The following is an 18,463-nucleotide window of genomic DNA, read 5'->3' on the forward strand; positions in this document are numbered from 1 at the left end:
ATATAGACAGATAAAAAGAGAGACAGACAGATAGATAAATAGATAGATAGATAGATACCCTGACAAATAGATATATCCCGGGAGGCGGTGGCTGAATCAGTAGAGAGGTGGCCTGCAGTCCTAATGGACCCAAATTCAATCCCCACTGGGGCAGGGAACAGTTTAAGGATTTGAATTTCACAAAAGCAGACTTTACTAATCTACCAAAAGACCCGCTGACATGTTGTAAAAGCATCCATGCTAATACCAATACACCAGTCCTGTATGAAACAGCCCTAGCATGTATTCAATATGGACGGTGGGTGTTAGCGCCGAAGTGGTGAAATGTAGAGGTGTATGGTATGCGGAGGACTGCTGGGCCTTGGGAGTAGGCTGTGAAGCCAAGGCCCAGTGTCGGACACACACACACAAAAAAAATTCTGTTGTTGATGATTTCAGGGGCATTCCTCTTGGATCTTCGCCTACTATGGGTCCAACCACACTGCTTCCAGTGTTTACGGTCAGTGCGCCACCAAAAGTGAGTAGGCACTGTCTTGGCAAATCAGAGATCGGGATATTAAACAAAATGAACTCAATGTACTATGTACGATACCTTGCAGAAGATTACAAATTTATTACCTTAATGTCTGAATTAGAAACATTAGTTGGGATATTGTATGTCTAGCTAAGATCCACAGAAAAGAAGAAAAATTAATTCGAGCTCCAAGAAAGGAATCAACCTATTTTACTACAGATGAAGGCAAAAAGAGTTAGTGGTGTAGGACATTGGTAAATTCAGCAGTGTATCTGACAGACTAGCATGGACTGTAATTAGATCAGACAAAAGATGCACCCTGAAAGTAATACAAGTATATGCACTGACTTCACAAAGCTCAGATGAGGAAATGGAAACATTGTATGACGGCATCTCCCAGATTATGAAGATGAAACGACCAGATGTACAATACTCATAAGAGACTTCAACGCAAAAGTTGGCAAATCGAAAAATGGAGAAGTACGTATAGGAAAATTCGGAGTGGGAGAAAGACAAAGGTGAAATGGTGGTATATTTGCTGAAATGTATGAGTATAACTAACATATTTTTTCACAAAAGGACTGGCAGTAAATTGGCCTGGAGAAGTTCCAATGGAGAAATAAAGAATGAAATCGACTACATTATAGCAGATAGAACGAACACAGTCATATAATGTCACAGTTATCAACAAAGAAAATATAGGAAGTGGCCATAGAGTGGTGGGTTGCACAGCCAGATTCAAAATCAGGAGTGAAGAAAAGACGCTGATTAATAATTAAAATATATGCTTAATAGCAAAAATAAAGCAGACTTTCAGTGAGAAATAACAAGTAGATTTCATGCTCTAAGTTATGCTGAATGTGGCACTGATGAGTTGAATGACAGACTAACAATAGTGTTAAGGGAATCACTGAACGCAGTAGGGAAAGATAATAGAACCAAATCCAATAAGTATTCAAAAATGACCCTTGAGCTCATGAAAAGAAAAATGGAGGTTAAAGAAAAAATAAAGGAAGATGAAAAGTAAATACCAGAATTAAATAACTTTCTCAACAAGAGACAGAAAGAAGAGAATCTATCAAAAAAGGAAAAAGCTAAAACAGGTCCAGAGTAAAATGGCACTATGAAAACAACAATAATTATACCAGAGAAAGACAAAAACGATGAAGTCATTAAATGCAGAGTTAGGATTGTCAAGAGAGTTGAAGAATTTGACAAAGAACTGTAAGCATCAAAGACAACAGTACCAATAGCTAACTTTTCAGTTGACACAAGTGAAATAACTGGTGTAACACCAGACGAAGTAAACATATCTCTAAAAGTATGAAAAGAGGGAAGGCCACAAGAGAAGATGGAGTAGTAACAGTACTACTCGTACAGTTGGATGCAAGAGTAGAAGTAGAAAACAGGCCCTCCCATTTATTTACTCAGTGTATGAAGAAGGAAATTCACAAAACATGGTGTAAGGCAATAGTTGTTTTGCTTTACAAAAAAGGCGACTCAAAAGATCTTTGTAACTATCGACCCAATAGCATATTACCAGTTATTTACAAAATCTGTTCTTAACTCCTTACGAACAGAATAACAACAAATTTGGAAGAAAACAAATGCTGTGAACAGACAGGTCTCTCAAGCAGGTATTCAACTACTGATCATTTACACACAATGGATCAGCCGAGAAAACTACAAAATAATAATAAACCGGTTCTTTGTAAATTCCACCCAAATAAAATCCACCCACGAATATTCCTTCACGAAAATTTCACCCTTACCAATTCCATCCATGCCAAAAAACTGAAACGAAAATTACACCCATCTAAAATATATTTCTTAACTTCATCAGTCAGATATAACTTACAAAAACTAAAACAGATATAGCTTCATCAGCTTCATCATGAGATATTTTATTGTATCAACTTATAATAAGTGTAACGTATGGGCAATGTTCATTAGGAAAGATATCTTGTCATCACTGCTGTAACGTTATACCAATTCTTTATTTGTGTGTTTACAGTTTGGTATTTCTTGCACCTCTTAATTGCACCACCTCTTCAAATATGGGCAATCTTTGTTTGAATGATGGCTTCTTCTCCACCGAGAGCCTAGAGGAGCTTCCACAAACTTGGGTGCGTCTATGTGACGGATGAGCGCAAAGCATTGTGAAAGCCTTCCAATGCGTTGTTTGTCCTTGGGACGCCGCTGATGACACGGTCTCTAACATTCCACATCTTTATGGGAAAAAGCAGCCGATCTCTCCTTCGATGAGCATCTCGTCCCTACGTAATTTCAATGCTGGTATTTTCAAAATATGCAGTACATTCAACAGTGATGTCTTCATCATCAGACAGTTCCTCAAATGCATCAACAACATGCAAGAAAGTCAGTGCAGTGATGCATTTCCTTTTAAGTGCTAAATTTAAGTCGGTATTGTATCTCACTCACTTACCAATGTCACATACTTTTTGCCAACATTACTGACCTAGATGGAACAAGCACCCAAAAACTGGAGCAGATGGAAACACTGAGATGAAACCATTCTGCATTGCCTTTTCAAAGTCCATCATACAATCACTAGGTTAAACACCTGGATGAAGATCAAGAAGTGTAGAAAAAAAGTCTTCTATAGGTCACTTCATGTTTATCTGGAAGCAGGGCAAACAAAAGTGGAACACAAGATTCTCCGATATTTATCTGTAGAGTGAAAAGCTGACACCATATATCTGGCTATGAATTGAATTCCCGTCACAAGCCCAAAAACGAGATTTCTCGAGGCCATCCAAGCCGGCTTATGTTGCGAATATTAAGATACGATCATTCGTCAACACCGCTGTCGCAAGACAAGAACAATGAGACATCTCTAGAAACTTATATGAATCTGGAATTTCAAATCTATTCCGAGACACTGGAAGAGCTGGAATTCCAGATGATTTTTGTCTCCACCTTTGAATGTTACGTGAAGGCATCTGTGACCTCGTTACAGTATCTCATCCAGTGGCATAATGGCAACAGCAATAGCTTCCCGTGTAGTAACTGTTCCGACATCTTGAACGGTATCTCGCATTGCATTCACAGTCTTTCGAGCTTCAACCCTTTCGCTACATGCTGGGTGGTTGTGAGCACCTGCCATAGCACTTATTACAGGTTTCTCTAAGTCATAAGTTGTATGAACCCGAGCTCTGCAGCCATTACAAAAATGTTCACATCGCCAGTATATTTTCGTCTCGGTGGGATTGTCTTGATGCTTTTCATTAATGTAGCTCTCCTCATTCCAGAGTTTCTTTTTGTCCTTTTCAGTTATTAGGGAGTCACAAAAAGGAGATAACCCGCCTTAAGTTCAGGACAGCCAGCAGACAACTGATAGGAAACCAGCCTGCAGCTCAGGGCAGGGTAATTATCGGGTGAACGATCTCTCAGCCAAAACAACTTTCAAATGGAGAAATCATCGGGTGAACGATCTCTTAGCTCAAAACAACTGTCAGATGGGGGAATCATCGGGTGAAGGACCTGTTAGCTCAGAAAAGCTGTCAGATGAGAGAATCACAGGAGAACTCTATCATGGGGTAATTATTTCGATCTGTTACCTCAAAAAAGCTGTCCGATGAGGGAATTATCACTGGTGGAATTTATCATGGGGGGAATTATTTGAGGCAAAATCCTGTGGGCAGAATGTTCGTGGGGGAAATTTACCTGAGGGAACTTACAATATACATATAAACCATTGTGCTTTGATTTTGTTGATAACGAAAATGCTTTCACCTCAGTGGAGTACATAGCAATTATAAATTCACTGAGGGAACAGGGACTAAATGACAACATTGTAAAACTGCTCCAAAAGGTAAATAAAGAGGAAACTTCTCCATTCTTGGAGATTTCAATGTTCACCACCACCTTTGGCTCTCCTCTCCTTTCACGGATCCACCTGGTGAACAAGCCTACATCTTTTCTATCCTTAATGACCTAGAGCAGCTTGTACAGCACCCTACCCGTATCCCTGACCGCCTTGGAGAGAGCTCCAACATACTTGACCTCTTCCTCACAACTAATCCTTCTGCTTACTCTGTTAATCTTTTCTCTCCGTTGGGCTCCTCCGATCACAACCTTATTACCTTAACCTGTCCTATCGCTCCAGTACGGCCTGCGGACCCTCCAGGGAAACGTCGTCTCTGGCATTTTGGAGCTGCGGACTGGGAGGCCCTCAGGCAGTACTTCTTTGATTTTCCCTGGAATGATTATTGCTTCCATGGCCGTGAGCCATCTGAGTGTGCCTTGCGCATTACGGAGGTTATTCTCTCGGGCATGGAAGCATACATTCCTTTCTCATATCCTTTGACTAACGCAAGAAAGCCTTGGTTTAATCACGCTTGTTCTAATGCTGTCCGCAACAAGGAGAAGGCCTACAAAAGGTGCCGGAGCCAACCCACCCCTGAATCACATAATCTTTACGTTTCTGCCCGGAATCGTGCTAAGTCTGTTCTTCGCTCTACTAAAAATAATTTCATCCATACTAAATGCTCTCAACTCTCCAACTCGAATTCTTCTCGCTCCTTCTGGCACCTTGCCAAAAATCTTTCTAACAACTTTACCTCATCATCCTTCCCTCCTCTTTTCTACTCTGATGGTTCTGTAGCTGTTTCTTCTACTGATAAAGCAGATCTCTTCGCACAGACTTTCTCCTCCAATTCCACCTTAGGACGATTCCGGTGCTGTTCCTCCATCACTTCCCCCTCTGACTTCCTCATGGCTGACATTAAAATTTCTTCAGTTGATGTATTTTCTGCCATTACTGGCCTCAGTACCCCAACAAGGCATATGGGCCTGATGGAGTCCCTCCTGTTGTTCTCAAAAACTGTGCTTCTGTGCTTACACCCTGCCTAGGCAAACTATTTCGCCTTTGTCTGTCAACTTGTACCTTTCCTTCTTGCTGGAAGTTTGCTCTCATTCAGCCAGTCCCAAAGAAGGGTGACCACTCCCAACCCTCCAACTATCGTCCAATTGCTTTAACGTCCTGTATTTCAAAAGTTTTCGAGTCAATTCTTAATAAAAAAATTTTAAGGCATCTTTCCTATCACAACCTTCTTTCCGATCGTCAGTATGGGTTCCGTCAGGGACGCTCCACTGGCGATCTTCTCACCTACCTTTCAGACTCCTGGTCATCCTCCTTTCGGGACTTTGGCGAAAGCTTTGCCATTGCACTTGACATCTCAAAGGCTTTCGATCGAGTCTGGCATAAATCTTTAATTTCCAAACTGCCCTCCTACGGTTTCTATCCTTCTATCTGTGCCTTCATCGCTAGCTTCCTTTCTGGTCGTTCTATAGCCGCTGTCGTAGACGGCCATCGTTCTTCTCCTAGATCTATCAACAGTGGTGTTCCTCAGGGCTCTGTCCTATCACCAACTCTCTTCCTTTTATTCATCAATGATCTTCTAAGCTGTACATCTAACCCTATCCACTCATACGCTGATGACTCCACCCTTCATCTTTCCATTCGGTTCCCGCAACGCCCATCTCAACAGTTACTTCAAGAAACAAGGGATGAGGCTATGGCACACCTAATGTCTGACTTGGCTCGTATCGCTGACTGGGGTAAAAATAATATGGTTGTCTTTAATGCATCTAAGACTCAGTTCTTACACCTATCAACCCGACAAAATCTTCCACAGGTATACCCACTAATGTTTAATAATATTCAGATTAATCCTGCATCATCCTTGAACATGCTTGGGGTTTCATTTACTCGGGACTTATCTTGGAAAGATCATATTACATCTCTTGTAAAATCTGCTTCCAAGAGATTGGGTGTGCTAAGCCGACTCCGCTCTTTCTTTACCCCTGCACAATTGTTGACTCTGTACAGGGGTTTGATCCGCCCCTGTGTGGAGTACAACTCTCATGTGTGGGGAGGCTCCCCACATACAGCTCTTCTCAATAGGGTGGAGTCAAAGGCTTTTCGTCTCATTAACTCTCCTCCTCTTACTGACTCCCTTCAACCTCTGTCTCTTCGCCGCACTGTTGCATCTTTATCTCTTTTCTATCGCTACTTTAATGGTCACTGCTCCTCTGAACTGTCTGCTTGCATTCCTCCACCTCTACGACGGGCGCGTAGCACCCGTCTGGCAGCAAACTCTCATCCCTTTTCTGTCCAACTCTCTAATGCAAGAGTTAACCGTTACTCCCAGTCTTTCATTTATGCAACAGGTCAGCTCTGGAACTGTCTCCCTCTGTCTGTATTTCCTCCTGCCTATGATCTCCAGTCTTTCAAACGTAGTGTGTCCAGGCATCTCAAAATGATCGGATCTTGAATTTGGCTCTCTATTGTATTTTGTTTTTCTCTTGGAGGGAACTGTTACTGCGGGCTCATGGCCTTTGGTTCCTTCTTCCTCGCATTAAAAAAAAAAAAAAAAAAAAAAAAAAAAAAAAAAAAAAAAAAAAAAAAAAAAAAAGTTAAATTACATAAAGACTCAGGAAAAATTAAAATTGAAAAGGGCATGCGTCAGGGAGTTACAGTTTCACAAAAATTACTTACAGCATGCTTAGAAAGTACTTTCAGAAAGCAAGACTGGGAGAACAAGGGAGTAAACATGGAGAAAACCTAAACCATTTAAGATTTGCAAATGACACTGTCCTAATCTCAGAAACAGTAGAGACATTGCAAGAAATGTTAAATGACCTTAACAGCGAATGTCTCAAAGCAGGGCTTAAGATGAACTGTAGTAAAACTAATGTTTTATCCAAATGCACCAAAGAGCATCATCAGAATAAACAAAGAAATTCTTGAAGAATTCGAGGGGTACAAATACTTTGGACAAACACTAAAACTAACATAAGGCCATGATAGCAAATTATAAAGACACATTACAATTGGATGAAATGCTTTCGGTAAACATAGACATCATGAAAATTTCCTTGACATTATGTAAGAAACAAAAAGTATATACTAAATAAATAATCCCAGTTATGAAGTACAGTTGTGAGACCTGAAAACTGACAAAATCGATGGAAAATCAGCTAATCTGTTCTCAAAGAGCAATGGGAATGGAAATGTTGATAATATCTTTAAGAGACAGGAAAATATCAACTTGGGTGAGAAAACGAACTAATGTCAAAGACAATATAGATGTTATAAATGAACAGAAATGGAGGAGGAAACTTCATGTAGCAAGAATAAGGGATAACCGTTGGAACAGGAGGGTGACAGATTGGACTCATGAGAATGTACGCGTAACACAGAAAGCCCAGACAGGAGGTGAAGAGTTGAGATAGAGAAGTTGCAGGCAAAACAAGGCAGATATTGGCTCAGTCAGGGAATTCGCAAAGAGGGTTGGGGGAGGCCTTCCTTCAGCATGCGTTGGCCTGGGTCACTTAATGGTGGCCCTCCTTGATACTTGATCTCTGGGAGCCTCCCATTCAGTCGCTTATCCTTGAGGTCATATTCTATGGCCTAGTCCCATGTCTTTTTCTTCCTGCCTCTCACAACCCTGCCACCAGCATTAATACTTCTCACTTTCTGCACCCAACTGTCATCCCCTTTTCTCTTCACATGCCGAAACCATCTCAATCTACCTATCCTCATCACAACACCAATCCACTCCAGTCCCATTCCTTTGGTTAATTCTTTCATATTAAACCTAGCCCCCCCCCCCCAGGCCTGACATTAAAGGATGCACTGCAGAGGTGAATTTAAACTGAACTATACCGTAATGAAGAACTCATTTCATGAGGTTCATTTAAAAAGTAACACATGCAAATTTTTTATGAAATTCATTGCACATCAGCAGCTGTAAGATGTCAAAGCTGTACACATTGTACACAGTAACATACCGTTACAACACTGCCTACCCCAAATCCTTTTCATCATTTACTGATGTGTGCAGAGCCATGCTTAAACATGTGGAAAATGGAAAAAGTGAAAGTCCGCCTAGGTTTTGTGGGTTTCGCATAATTTTATCGGACCATGGTCGTCAAACTGCTGTCTTAAGTCCGCAGTGCCTGTTATGTACACCTGTACATCCAAGGTTGACTATAAATCGTGCAATGTTTCAAATGTTACAATACTGGGGTTCTTGAATTGATAATGGTCCCATGGACCATGGTGCAGAGAATGCAGCTCCACGGAGAAGTTGTAGAATGTGATGGTGATATGAGAAGAAAATGAGATCTCACCCAACGTCGTGTTCAGTGCAATCACACACACCACCACAAATTCCTGCATTCACAGCTGTTGTGTAAAAGGGCAAAGCTTTGATTCTGTCTCGTACATCCTAGTCATCCAGCGTTTCAGTGATAACCTTTGATGTTCCAGCCGCTTTAGAATTTGTCAGCTTTTGGAACTGCAAGAAGTTTGCAGCCTTTATCCCCAGAAACAAGAACTAGCGAGTGATTAACTTTTCCCGTGCCAATCACATCCATCATTAATATTCTATCCCAGTGCAGGACGAGTGGGGTTTCTGTGGTACACGAGACTTTCATCTCTTCAGCATGCGCTTCCCTGCATTGAGCCACCTATCATAAATCCCACTTGGACTATGATATTGCTCACCCACATCCTATTCCATCTGAACTGCAAAAGAAATAATATATCTTGCCGGCCTGTCACTTGTCTCTAAATGATCCAGGGCTGTTTCAACATCACATATTATTTCAACTGTACCCTTGCTTTTCTTCCGTTTTTGCTTTGCTGACTTCTGCTCAAGACATGGCTTTGGCTCTTCATTTTCACCAGCAGAAGATGATAAGAATTGTATACTTGCAGTAGCATACCTGAGTGGTCTTTCTTGTTCTTCTCTTTCACGTATTACTGTTTAAGCTTCTGTTCATTTCTGCTTCCCAGCTACCATCTTGGCGTTTTTTTTTTTTTATCAAAGGCTCACATCCCCTTACAACCTGTCTCTTTTTAAGCAATCAACATTTTTGTTTTCAGGAATACTGATGAATGAAAGTGCATCCCTGTGAGCAATATCGAACATGTCAAGTAAACTTGCATTGAATTATGTTTAGTTTCGTAAGTTTGACTCACTCAGCCTTGAGATGTTCTGCTGCGGGCCATGCCATTCTTTGTGTGTATGCAGAAGACGAAGGTGTTTGCAGACAGCTGGTTCGTAGTTGTCAAAAAATTTTAATCATGGCAGATTTCCATCATTGTCATGGATGTCCTGTACGTCATGATGCCATCAGTCAGGGTACTCTTTTCTTCACACAGAAGATGGAACAGGTGCTTCAGCACCTCTCCCCTCGATGGAAGCTTCTGCCCAGGAAGGAAGGGACTGGGTGATCCAACAAGCCAGATCTGTTTCATAGAGCAAGTTCTAGTGACCATTTGTGCAAACGCTGAATCTTAAATTTCGAAAGCAGTTACAAAAACAATATAAAACTATTCTCATTCGACTGTGAAAAACTCAAACAAGAAAAACTGAAATACGATAAGGCAAAGGTACACAGTGAGTAAGTACAGCATCCTTGTATCTAGGAAACTATACCTACAGGATTAAATTTAAATGGTGCTTGAACTACCTCTGAATATCATTTGATTCTCATAAAAATTTCCATGTGATACATTTTCAGTAACTGTTGCTAAGTGGCTCGTTCTGTAAAAGTGAAATCCAAAGTTCATTATTCAAAAGCACAATAATATATATATATATGTATATATATATGTATATATATATATATATATATATATATATATATATATATATATATATATATATATATATATATATATATATATATATATAACCAGGAAGAACGAGAGACCTGGAAAGATTATGCATTCTATTTCCTTGTCTTTCCTGCAAAACAGAATAACATATTTGTTCTTTCTTAATTGTGTATATTTTCCATGAAAAAAGAAAAGACATTCATAAGAACATTCTGCAATTTCCTTGTCCTTCCTGCAGAAACAAATTAAAACTGCTGATACACAACTGAGAGCAAGTTTGCTAGAGAATCCAAACTCAAAATAAATCTGTATGCAAGCAGCAATAATTAAATAATTATGACGTCTCCCGAGTTCGAAGTTGAACATGCGACTCCATGTCTCACTGGCTTTCTAAAGAACACCCGTATTATTACTCTGCGTGAGTGAACGTGTATGCAAAGTCCTAAAATTGGCTGGTCTTTTATGGGTCACTCGTAACTGCTACATGTGACCCTCCCTGTATCCAATATTTCAGTAGGCCGTCAGCACCTAGACAGAAAGGTTCAGACTTACTTCATCACTGTCTCAATTTCCCAAAACTATCCTAAAAAACTAGGAGCTTATCCTAACCTTTGGTCTCCCTCCTAAGAAAGATTTTTTTTGTTTTTTTTTATCCTGGAAGGTTTGATACAGCCTTCATTGATCCGTTCAGTACATGAAACTTTTTCTATAGGTGAATAATATCGTCTGGTGTGTGTGTGTGTGTGTGTGTGTGTGTGTGTGTGTGTGTGTGTGTGTGTGTGTGTGTGTGTGTGTGTGTTCAAAGGAGACACAATTATATGCTTTTAGTTTTCTCATCAGTTGAGTGACGTCAGCTTAAAATTTATTATTACTATCTAGGGTTTAGTCTAGGATATGTTACTGTTGTTGCTGTGTACACTATTTACATATGGCTCGGCTCCATGCACCAGTCGCGTTAAAGGCCTCGTAATATATTTTTAAATTACTGAACTAAGAATAGTTGTCATATGGATTATAAAACCTATCAGCTGTCAACTAAAGATGAGTTTTGTTGTATTTTAACAGGAGAGGTAATCATACCATCCAAGGAACGATACACGATAACTGTGTGGAGTATACTAACCACAACTTCAAAAACCATGGGGATTGCCTGGTTAACAAGGGCAACACCCCTGGATCCACTCACGTACAGACTAATTGTCCGATTGTGTGGGTGAGAGTAAAAGCTGGATTAAGAACACCACATTTCACTGGTACACATTCATGGCATTCTGTCTCTCACTATTGCCTACATCATGTCTACCACTGAAATATTAATTGTTAACAGTTTATCTACTGAAACGGAATTTTCTCACTCTTACTTGTACCCTGACATGGCCTACATAATCAGATAGATTACACCAAGGTATGACCTGTATTGTTGGGTGACAATGCTGCTTTGTATCACCTTTTCTTAACAATTATTTTGTCCACTACACCTGGATATTCTATTGTATGTTACTGACATTTTTTTTTTTAGCTGCAACACTGTTGTGTCATTATTACAAAAGGATAATATGGTATAATATGCAAAATAACTTGCTCAAGAAAATGTGATCTACAGTCTCCTGTGTCACACAGTATACAACTCTATATCCAGTCCCGGCCTCTGTGAGAAATGATTCTTACTACTGAATTTAAGGCCGCATGCTTAGACCTTTAATCGTAAAGTGGAATGCATGGCCCAAAACATTGATGGACATTTAAGGAGCACCTGTGGTCACTGGTCATGGACCACCAGCATCTCACAAACAGAGTGCAATTAACACTGATGTACCGAGGTCAAACAAGTCATCACATTCCACAGAAATCGTCGTCAAAAACTGAGAGCTTGCATTCTACTTCGCAGTTTAAGGTTTAAGCATACAGTACAATCCTAAGGTCTGGTTTAAACCAGAGATTTATTCTTCACTGACCTGTGAATATCGCTGTCATAGGTTTTATATTACAAATAAGCCGCTGTTGACACTGAAACATGTGTTTTCTTAATTCCCATTTGACTCTAGAATCTGACACAAATTCATCTTCTACAATGTTATTTCATAAGAAACCTGTAGACTCTGGATAAGTCTTGTTCTCGCTTCTTCTTAGTCTAAAACCTGGAGACACATGGAGATTCACTTTACAGATACTCACTGATTCTAAAAAACTATCAACTTCCGTCACAAGTATTTTCTAATTTCTCAGTTGAGTAAAAAAAAATGGTATCAGAAATTTTTTCGTGCCATTTTTCTGACTAAAACTTGGTTGACAGTTTTTCTTTAGATTTAATGGTATTCTCCTTTGACTCAGATGCAAAACTCTTTGAAAGATTATTTTCTGTTCTCAGTCATACTCAGAATTCCCCAAATGGATATGTTCAGATCTCGTTTTAAATGTCTACCTGGTTCACTAAAAATTCTACATGCTTAAATTGAAATTTTTGCATCCATCAAATTTTTAGTTCAAGATATGCCTCCACTTTTACAAGCATGTTTTACACATATTATTTACACATTTTAAATGAATGACCATGTTTTGTAATTATTTTATACATGCTTTTACGTATTCCTCATGAACCATGCCTACTTATACTGACATTTTTCCTACAACTTTGTCACCAGAGATCTGTCCTGCTTATCCCAAATGGGTGATCGGTGTTATATCTCATAATGGCAAGGTCATGGTCACATCATTCCTGGGTCATGATGAGCAGGCAGAGGGTGTGGAAGAAAACTGGAGGCATGAAGTGAGGGGGTGTATGAGGGAAGGAACTGAATCACTAAGGTGACGTCCCTGCTGTCCAACTACACATCTGTCCCTTCCTGATAGCCTTCATCAGGGGAATCACGGGCCTTGATACGGTTTACAATGCCATTGGGGAGTGGGGGAAGGACAGGCACTCCTCCACGGGCATGGGGTGGCGCCTGAGAGCCGGGTATCCATGGCCGCTCCCCAAGGGGTCCAGCGGGAATCTGAGGACTCTCTGCTCCCTCCACTACATTCTCCCTGGACCCATACATTTCTGGGTCATACCCATACACAGGGGGACGGCTCACATTCACTCCATACACATTCTGACGGCAGCTCTTTGAGCCATTGTAGATTTCCTGATCTGGGGCATAAATGTCTTGCCACATAGGATAGGTGGGGTCAACACTCTCCTGGACCTCCTGCAGATTGCATAGAGCAACACGATTATCACTGTGGGCTTCGAGGATGGGAGGCTCGTGTTCAGCCGAGTAACCATATGTCTCAGAATCAAATTCATGCGAGTTGTAGTCAGGCCGGTGAGAGGTGGAGTGAACCAGATCATACCTGTCATAAGGAGGGTCATTTGGCATGTAGCCAGGGTTGAAGTGCTCATGTATGGGGGGTTCTGTAGCACCAGTAGCCTCCTGGGAGGTGGCATCCTCGGACCAGAGGTGACTTGGGTAAATGGAGTCCCCTTTCGTGTGCATGTAATCCCCGCCCTCACTTACAGCTTGCACATTCCCACTGGGAATGTGGCCATTGACCACCTGCACAGCTCGCTCTGCCTCACTGATCACATCAGGGTTACCAAGTGATGAACCAAGAGTGCCTGAGGACCCATTGACGTCTGTAAGGCGCGGTGGCTTCTGCACAGGGTTGGGCTCATTGGGAGAGGTGGCAGCAGAGGAGGGAGTAGTGGAAGAGTCTTTTACTGGAATGGGGGAGGCATGAGAGCGAGCACGAGCCAGCACCAGGAAGCCAACCACCACAGCCATGAGTGCCACCACCACTAAACCTACTGAGATGCCAGCAATATGACCAGAGTCCAACTTGGCCTGTGTGGCAACTCTCATTTTGATGGTCAGGGTGAAGTTAGCTGATGCCACCCCTGCAGAGTTGATGGCCACACATCGTAGGGGGCCAGAATCTGTCTCTTGAGCTCCTGTTATCACCAGTTGACTCACTGTGTTCTTACTGGCCTCATTGATGATATATATCCGTTGTGGCCCCAGACCCATCACCGATCCATTCACCACTGGCACCTCATCCTTGTACCACATCACCTGTGGCGGGGGTTGGCCTTCAACAGGGCAGGCAACAGAAGTGTTTTCTCCTGCCACACCCTGCACTACACGCACCACTGGTAGAATGCTGGGAGGACAGGCAAAGTCTTCTTCAGTCAGCATATGGAAAGTGTGACCAGCAATTCTCTGTGGGGAATGGCAGGATGGAGAGATGGGGTGGGGAACGTGTCTCTTTTCTAGTAACCGCCACAGGGGCAGCACCCGGCAGTCACATAACCAGGGGTTGTTATGTATCTTTAGGTCATGTACCCTCTCCAGACTTTTCACTGCTGCTACAGGGAGTTCGGACAGTTGGTTTCCCTGCAGATCAATTTTCTCCAAAAGGGGCAATGGGTTGAAAGCCATCTGTGCAACATTCCTAATCCCTGCATAGCTCAGGTCCAAGCGTACTAGGGATGGGGTATGGGCAAAAGAGTCACTTCGGATTTTGCGGAGTCTGTTTCCCCCAAGGTACAAGTCCCTCAGTGCATGTGTATATGAGAAGGCGACAGCAGGAACATCAGTCAATAGGTTTTCACTTAGATCTAGTTCAACAAGATTGGTGAGCTGGGAGAAGGCTGTGGGATCAATTCGGCCAATTTTGCAGTCACGCAAGTAAATTTTCTGCAGGTTAATAAGCCCTGCATGCCTGAAGGCATGCTTGGGTAGGGTCTGGAGATTGTTACCAGTCAAGTCAAGGACCTGGGTTTCTGGGTTCACACCAGAGGGGACACTGACTAACCCTTCGTCTCGGCATTCGACCGCTTGCTTGCCATTCTTCCATCGGCAGGTGCAGACGTTGGGGCAGGAGGAGGATGAAGCCAAAGTCACCAAACACATCGTCACCAGTACCACCCAACCATTCCTGTCGAGGGGAGCCATCGCTCTCTGTCACGTGGGAGTGATTGGTCGGCATCCTCTAAGCGGTGGGTAGGTGGGCAGGGTGGTCTGGCTAGCCACAGCCACTCTCAGACTGATAATAGCCTCTACAAGCACTGAACTTAATCTTCTTAATCTTTTTTTTTTTTTTAAGGCCTAGTTACAGTGCAGTATATGACTTTTTCCTTCTTCTAACAGAACTTTCTATCGATATTTTGCCTCTTTGAAGTATAAGTTTCTTCCTTTCTTCATAGGCTACATACACAACAGTTATTTGAGTTTTGTAGTTACAGATGGTTACACTTTCTCACACCAAATCATTTGCAGATGAGTGTTTCAAACTCAAATCCCATTTGTGCTTAAAATCAATTTAAAAGTTACCCTTTATTGAAGGTCAGACTCTGTGACACTGGATTTCTTACAAAACAAGGTGCCTGTTGTCTCCATGACTGATGACAGGTCAATTAAGTACCCTATCTTTTTCATTCTAGACCCATTACCAAAATAATACACTGTTTCTCAGCTCAAGTATCACAATGTCTTTCTATCTTTGACCAACTCTCAATTTATCTCCTTGTCAGCAATTCTTAATTGTCTTGATTTAGTATTGCTGATACATATTTAATAATAATCTTATCAATTCCTTAAATGCCTTTCGTCACCAAAGTTTAAGACTACTGTATGTATTGAAGTTCCAAATCCATTAATGATAAACTTTAATATTAGCATTATCATTCCGTGGCATTATTTTATGTTACATCTCCAGAAATTCATAGGACTTCCTTCACAGAAGAATGCTGTAAATAAGAATGCATTATTACACTTCGAAGTCCAGAATCTGTCATTCACTACGTTTTGTTATTTGTGTTTGACTGCATTTTCTTAAAATTTCCTTTCACCAGATCTGAAAGGAAGTAGAAATAAGGTGTTCATTAATTTTCACTCTATATATACTGGTATATCTTACTTTCACCTGGAGTATTCACTGATGTTGTTACTTCCCTCAGTTCATCTCCATAAAATATGAATATTCAGTTCATACAAGCATTCAGCTTTTATTCACCTAATGCCCTTAGGCCAACTGGTGCTCACACTAGTCGTCGTACTTGATCAGTTTGTAGTTATTCTTGTACTGGATTTGTAGCTCCCTGCAAAAGAGAAATTCCATTAGCATAAAAAACACATACGCATAAAAGGCATAAACTTACACACACTGAAGAATTACTTTAACTTACATTCAGAAAAAACGTCTAATTGGTAAGATAAAACAATTACAGACTGACTTGGATCCTCTTCAGCTATGGTTAAAGATGGAACATAATGCTTGTGATTATGGAGCAAGGGAAGACGGAAACAGAGGAAGAGTGTAGGAGGTGCCAAGGCAAAAAGGAAGGATGGAAGCAGAGGGATTTGATGCAGGGAAAGGAAAGGTAAGGAAGTGATAAGGGAAGGGAAGGGAAGCGACGTAATGGTGAAGTGGAGTCAAGTGTGACTATAATTCTTCCATTTGACAAGGTCATGGCTCTACGACATCAGCACATAAACGAATTCATTTTTCGAAGTCCATCTCTCTCTCTCTCTCTCTCTCTCTCTCTCTCTCTCTCTCTTTTCATGTCACTAATTTTCCATAACAGATAACATCATAATGCCAAAACTGTAGTCCAAGCGAACATTTTTGTCCACAGTCATGGTAGCCACTCTCTGAGGCCCAGCTGTCCTCCTAGTTAAGAATGTGCCATACTTTTTCACAGGCCACCACTTGGGCGCCCATATAATCTAGCAACAGATGGTCCCAGAGCCTGGGACCAAACTTGCGTCTACAATTCGATCACCATTTCCCCTTGATTAACCAGCCCCGTCCCATCAACGTATGGGTACGTTGCAATGATTTGCATTTGCCAGTCCTGGCGACGTACCGGTACGTCGTGCAATTGCAAGGTCCCTAATTTGCACAATTTTCAATTTTCGCACGTGATTTTTCGTATGTATACACGGGACACCTTCCTCTATTCCTCTACAAGATGCCAAGCAGGGACAATGCCTTACACCACATAACCTCCCCCTTCCCCCCCTCACGCCATTGTCTCGGCAATTCACCTGTTACCAGTGACCTGGCCAATAAAGACATTCAGGGCCAGAGTGATTCCCCAATCGATGACAATGTGGAGGACAAGGTTTACATAGCATTAGAGGAAGAAATAGTCAGAAATGATGATTAGGTAATGTGGGAAAAAAAAGGTCATGAATGGTGATTAGTGAGTGAAATAATGCTTATAATGCCTATATTACTGCTTGAAAACCAATATACTCTCATACTACATATAAATTCGTACCAAATAAATAAATACCGTTTATGAGTGGATAAAATAGTTACCCTCCCATAGAACTCGTTTTCTTTGGTGCCAGCATGTTAGAAAACCCAGTCAGGTAAGGAGGAACTCCTACCTGGATTGAGTATTTTAAAGCTCAGGTGAGCGATTTCTCTATGAATTTTCGATGTTTCTCACCAAAAGTGAAGGTTTTAACCAAAAAAATTTTTTTCAAAAATACCTCGGGACTGGGGGATGTCGGGGGTGTGCAAAACCTCGGGATGTGACGGGTTAATCTGAAGTTGCTACCACACACTGTATTTTCGAAATGATACAAGTGTTTTAAATCTTCTTACGCACTGACAAGAGATGCAAGCCTCGTGATCACAGTAAAAGTTTGGAATCTGGTACCGGTAAAGGACGTGTGATGTAGAGAGCTACATTATGGATTTTTTTAGCTGGAGAGAGAGAGAGAGAGAGAGAGAGAGAGAGAGAGAGAATTACTGGTTTTAAAATGAACAATGTATTTAGTCTGGCAGCCAAATCAAGATTTTAGGGAGTACTTTTTAATGTTGTTTATACTTTTGTTGTTCGTGTTATTTGAAAGCTAAGAATGTGTAGATTATGGCACTGCCGGGTGCCCTCTTGTCACCCTTGAGCATTTTGAGTAATTTAAGATGGCGTCCAAGATGGACGCTATTTACGAAATGGGCTGAAGTGATCTATCTATCTATCTATCTATAGCCCGACGCCCTAATCCCGCAAAGGGTGGCCGCAGACAAAACGCCTCCAAGTCACTCTGTCACCCACCATTTGACTCCCCTCCCCCCAACTCACCCCCCCCTCCCTCATATACCTCTCAACTCCATCCCTCCACCTCATCCTCGGTCTACCCCTCCCTCTCCCTCCCTCCACCTCACCTACATACACCCTCTTAGTCAGTCTTTCATTCTCCATCCTCTCCACATGTCCAAACCACCTCAGTGTATTTCTCCTAATCTTTTCAACCACATCCACATCTACCCCACAACGTTCCTTCACTTCTTCATTC

The 18,463-nt window shown here is 41.5% G+C and overlaps 1 protein-coding gene across 1 annotated transcript; it reads right to left on the reverse strand.

Annotated features, from left to right (window-relative positions):
• Positions 1-12,994: 12,994 nt before the first annotated feature.
• Positions 12,995-15,106, reverse strand: LOC145400925 (uncharacterized). The gene has a single exon (XM_080273290.1). It carries the CDS (start codon positions 15,104-15,106, stop codon positions 12,995-12,997), a length of 2,112 nt encoding a protein of 703 aa, XP_080129416.1.
• Positions 15,107-18,463: the final 3,357 nt, after the last annotated feature.

Source organism: Coenobita brevimanus, chromosome 6 (genome assembly GCF_032717465.1).
Source record: "Coenobita brevimanus isolate Jiangsu-jjx chromosome 6, ASM3271746v2, whole genome shotgun sequence".
Taxonomy (NCBI): Eukaryota; Metazoa; Arthropoda; class Malacostraca; order Decapoda; family Coenobitidae; genus Coenobita; species Coenobita brevimanus.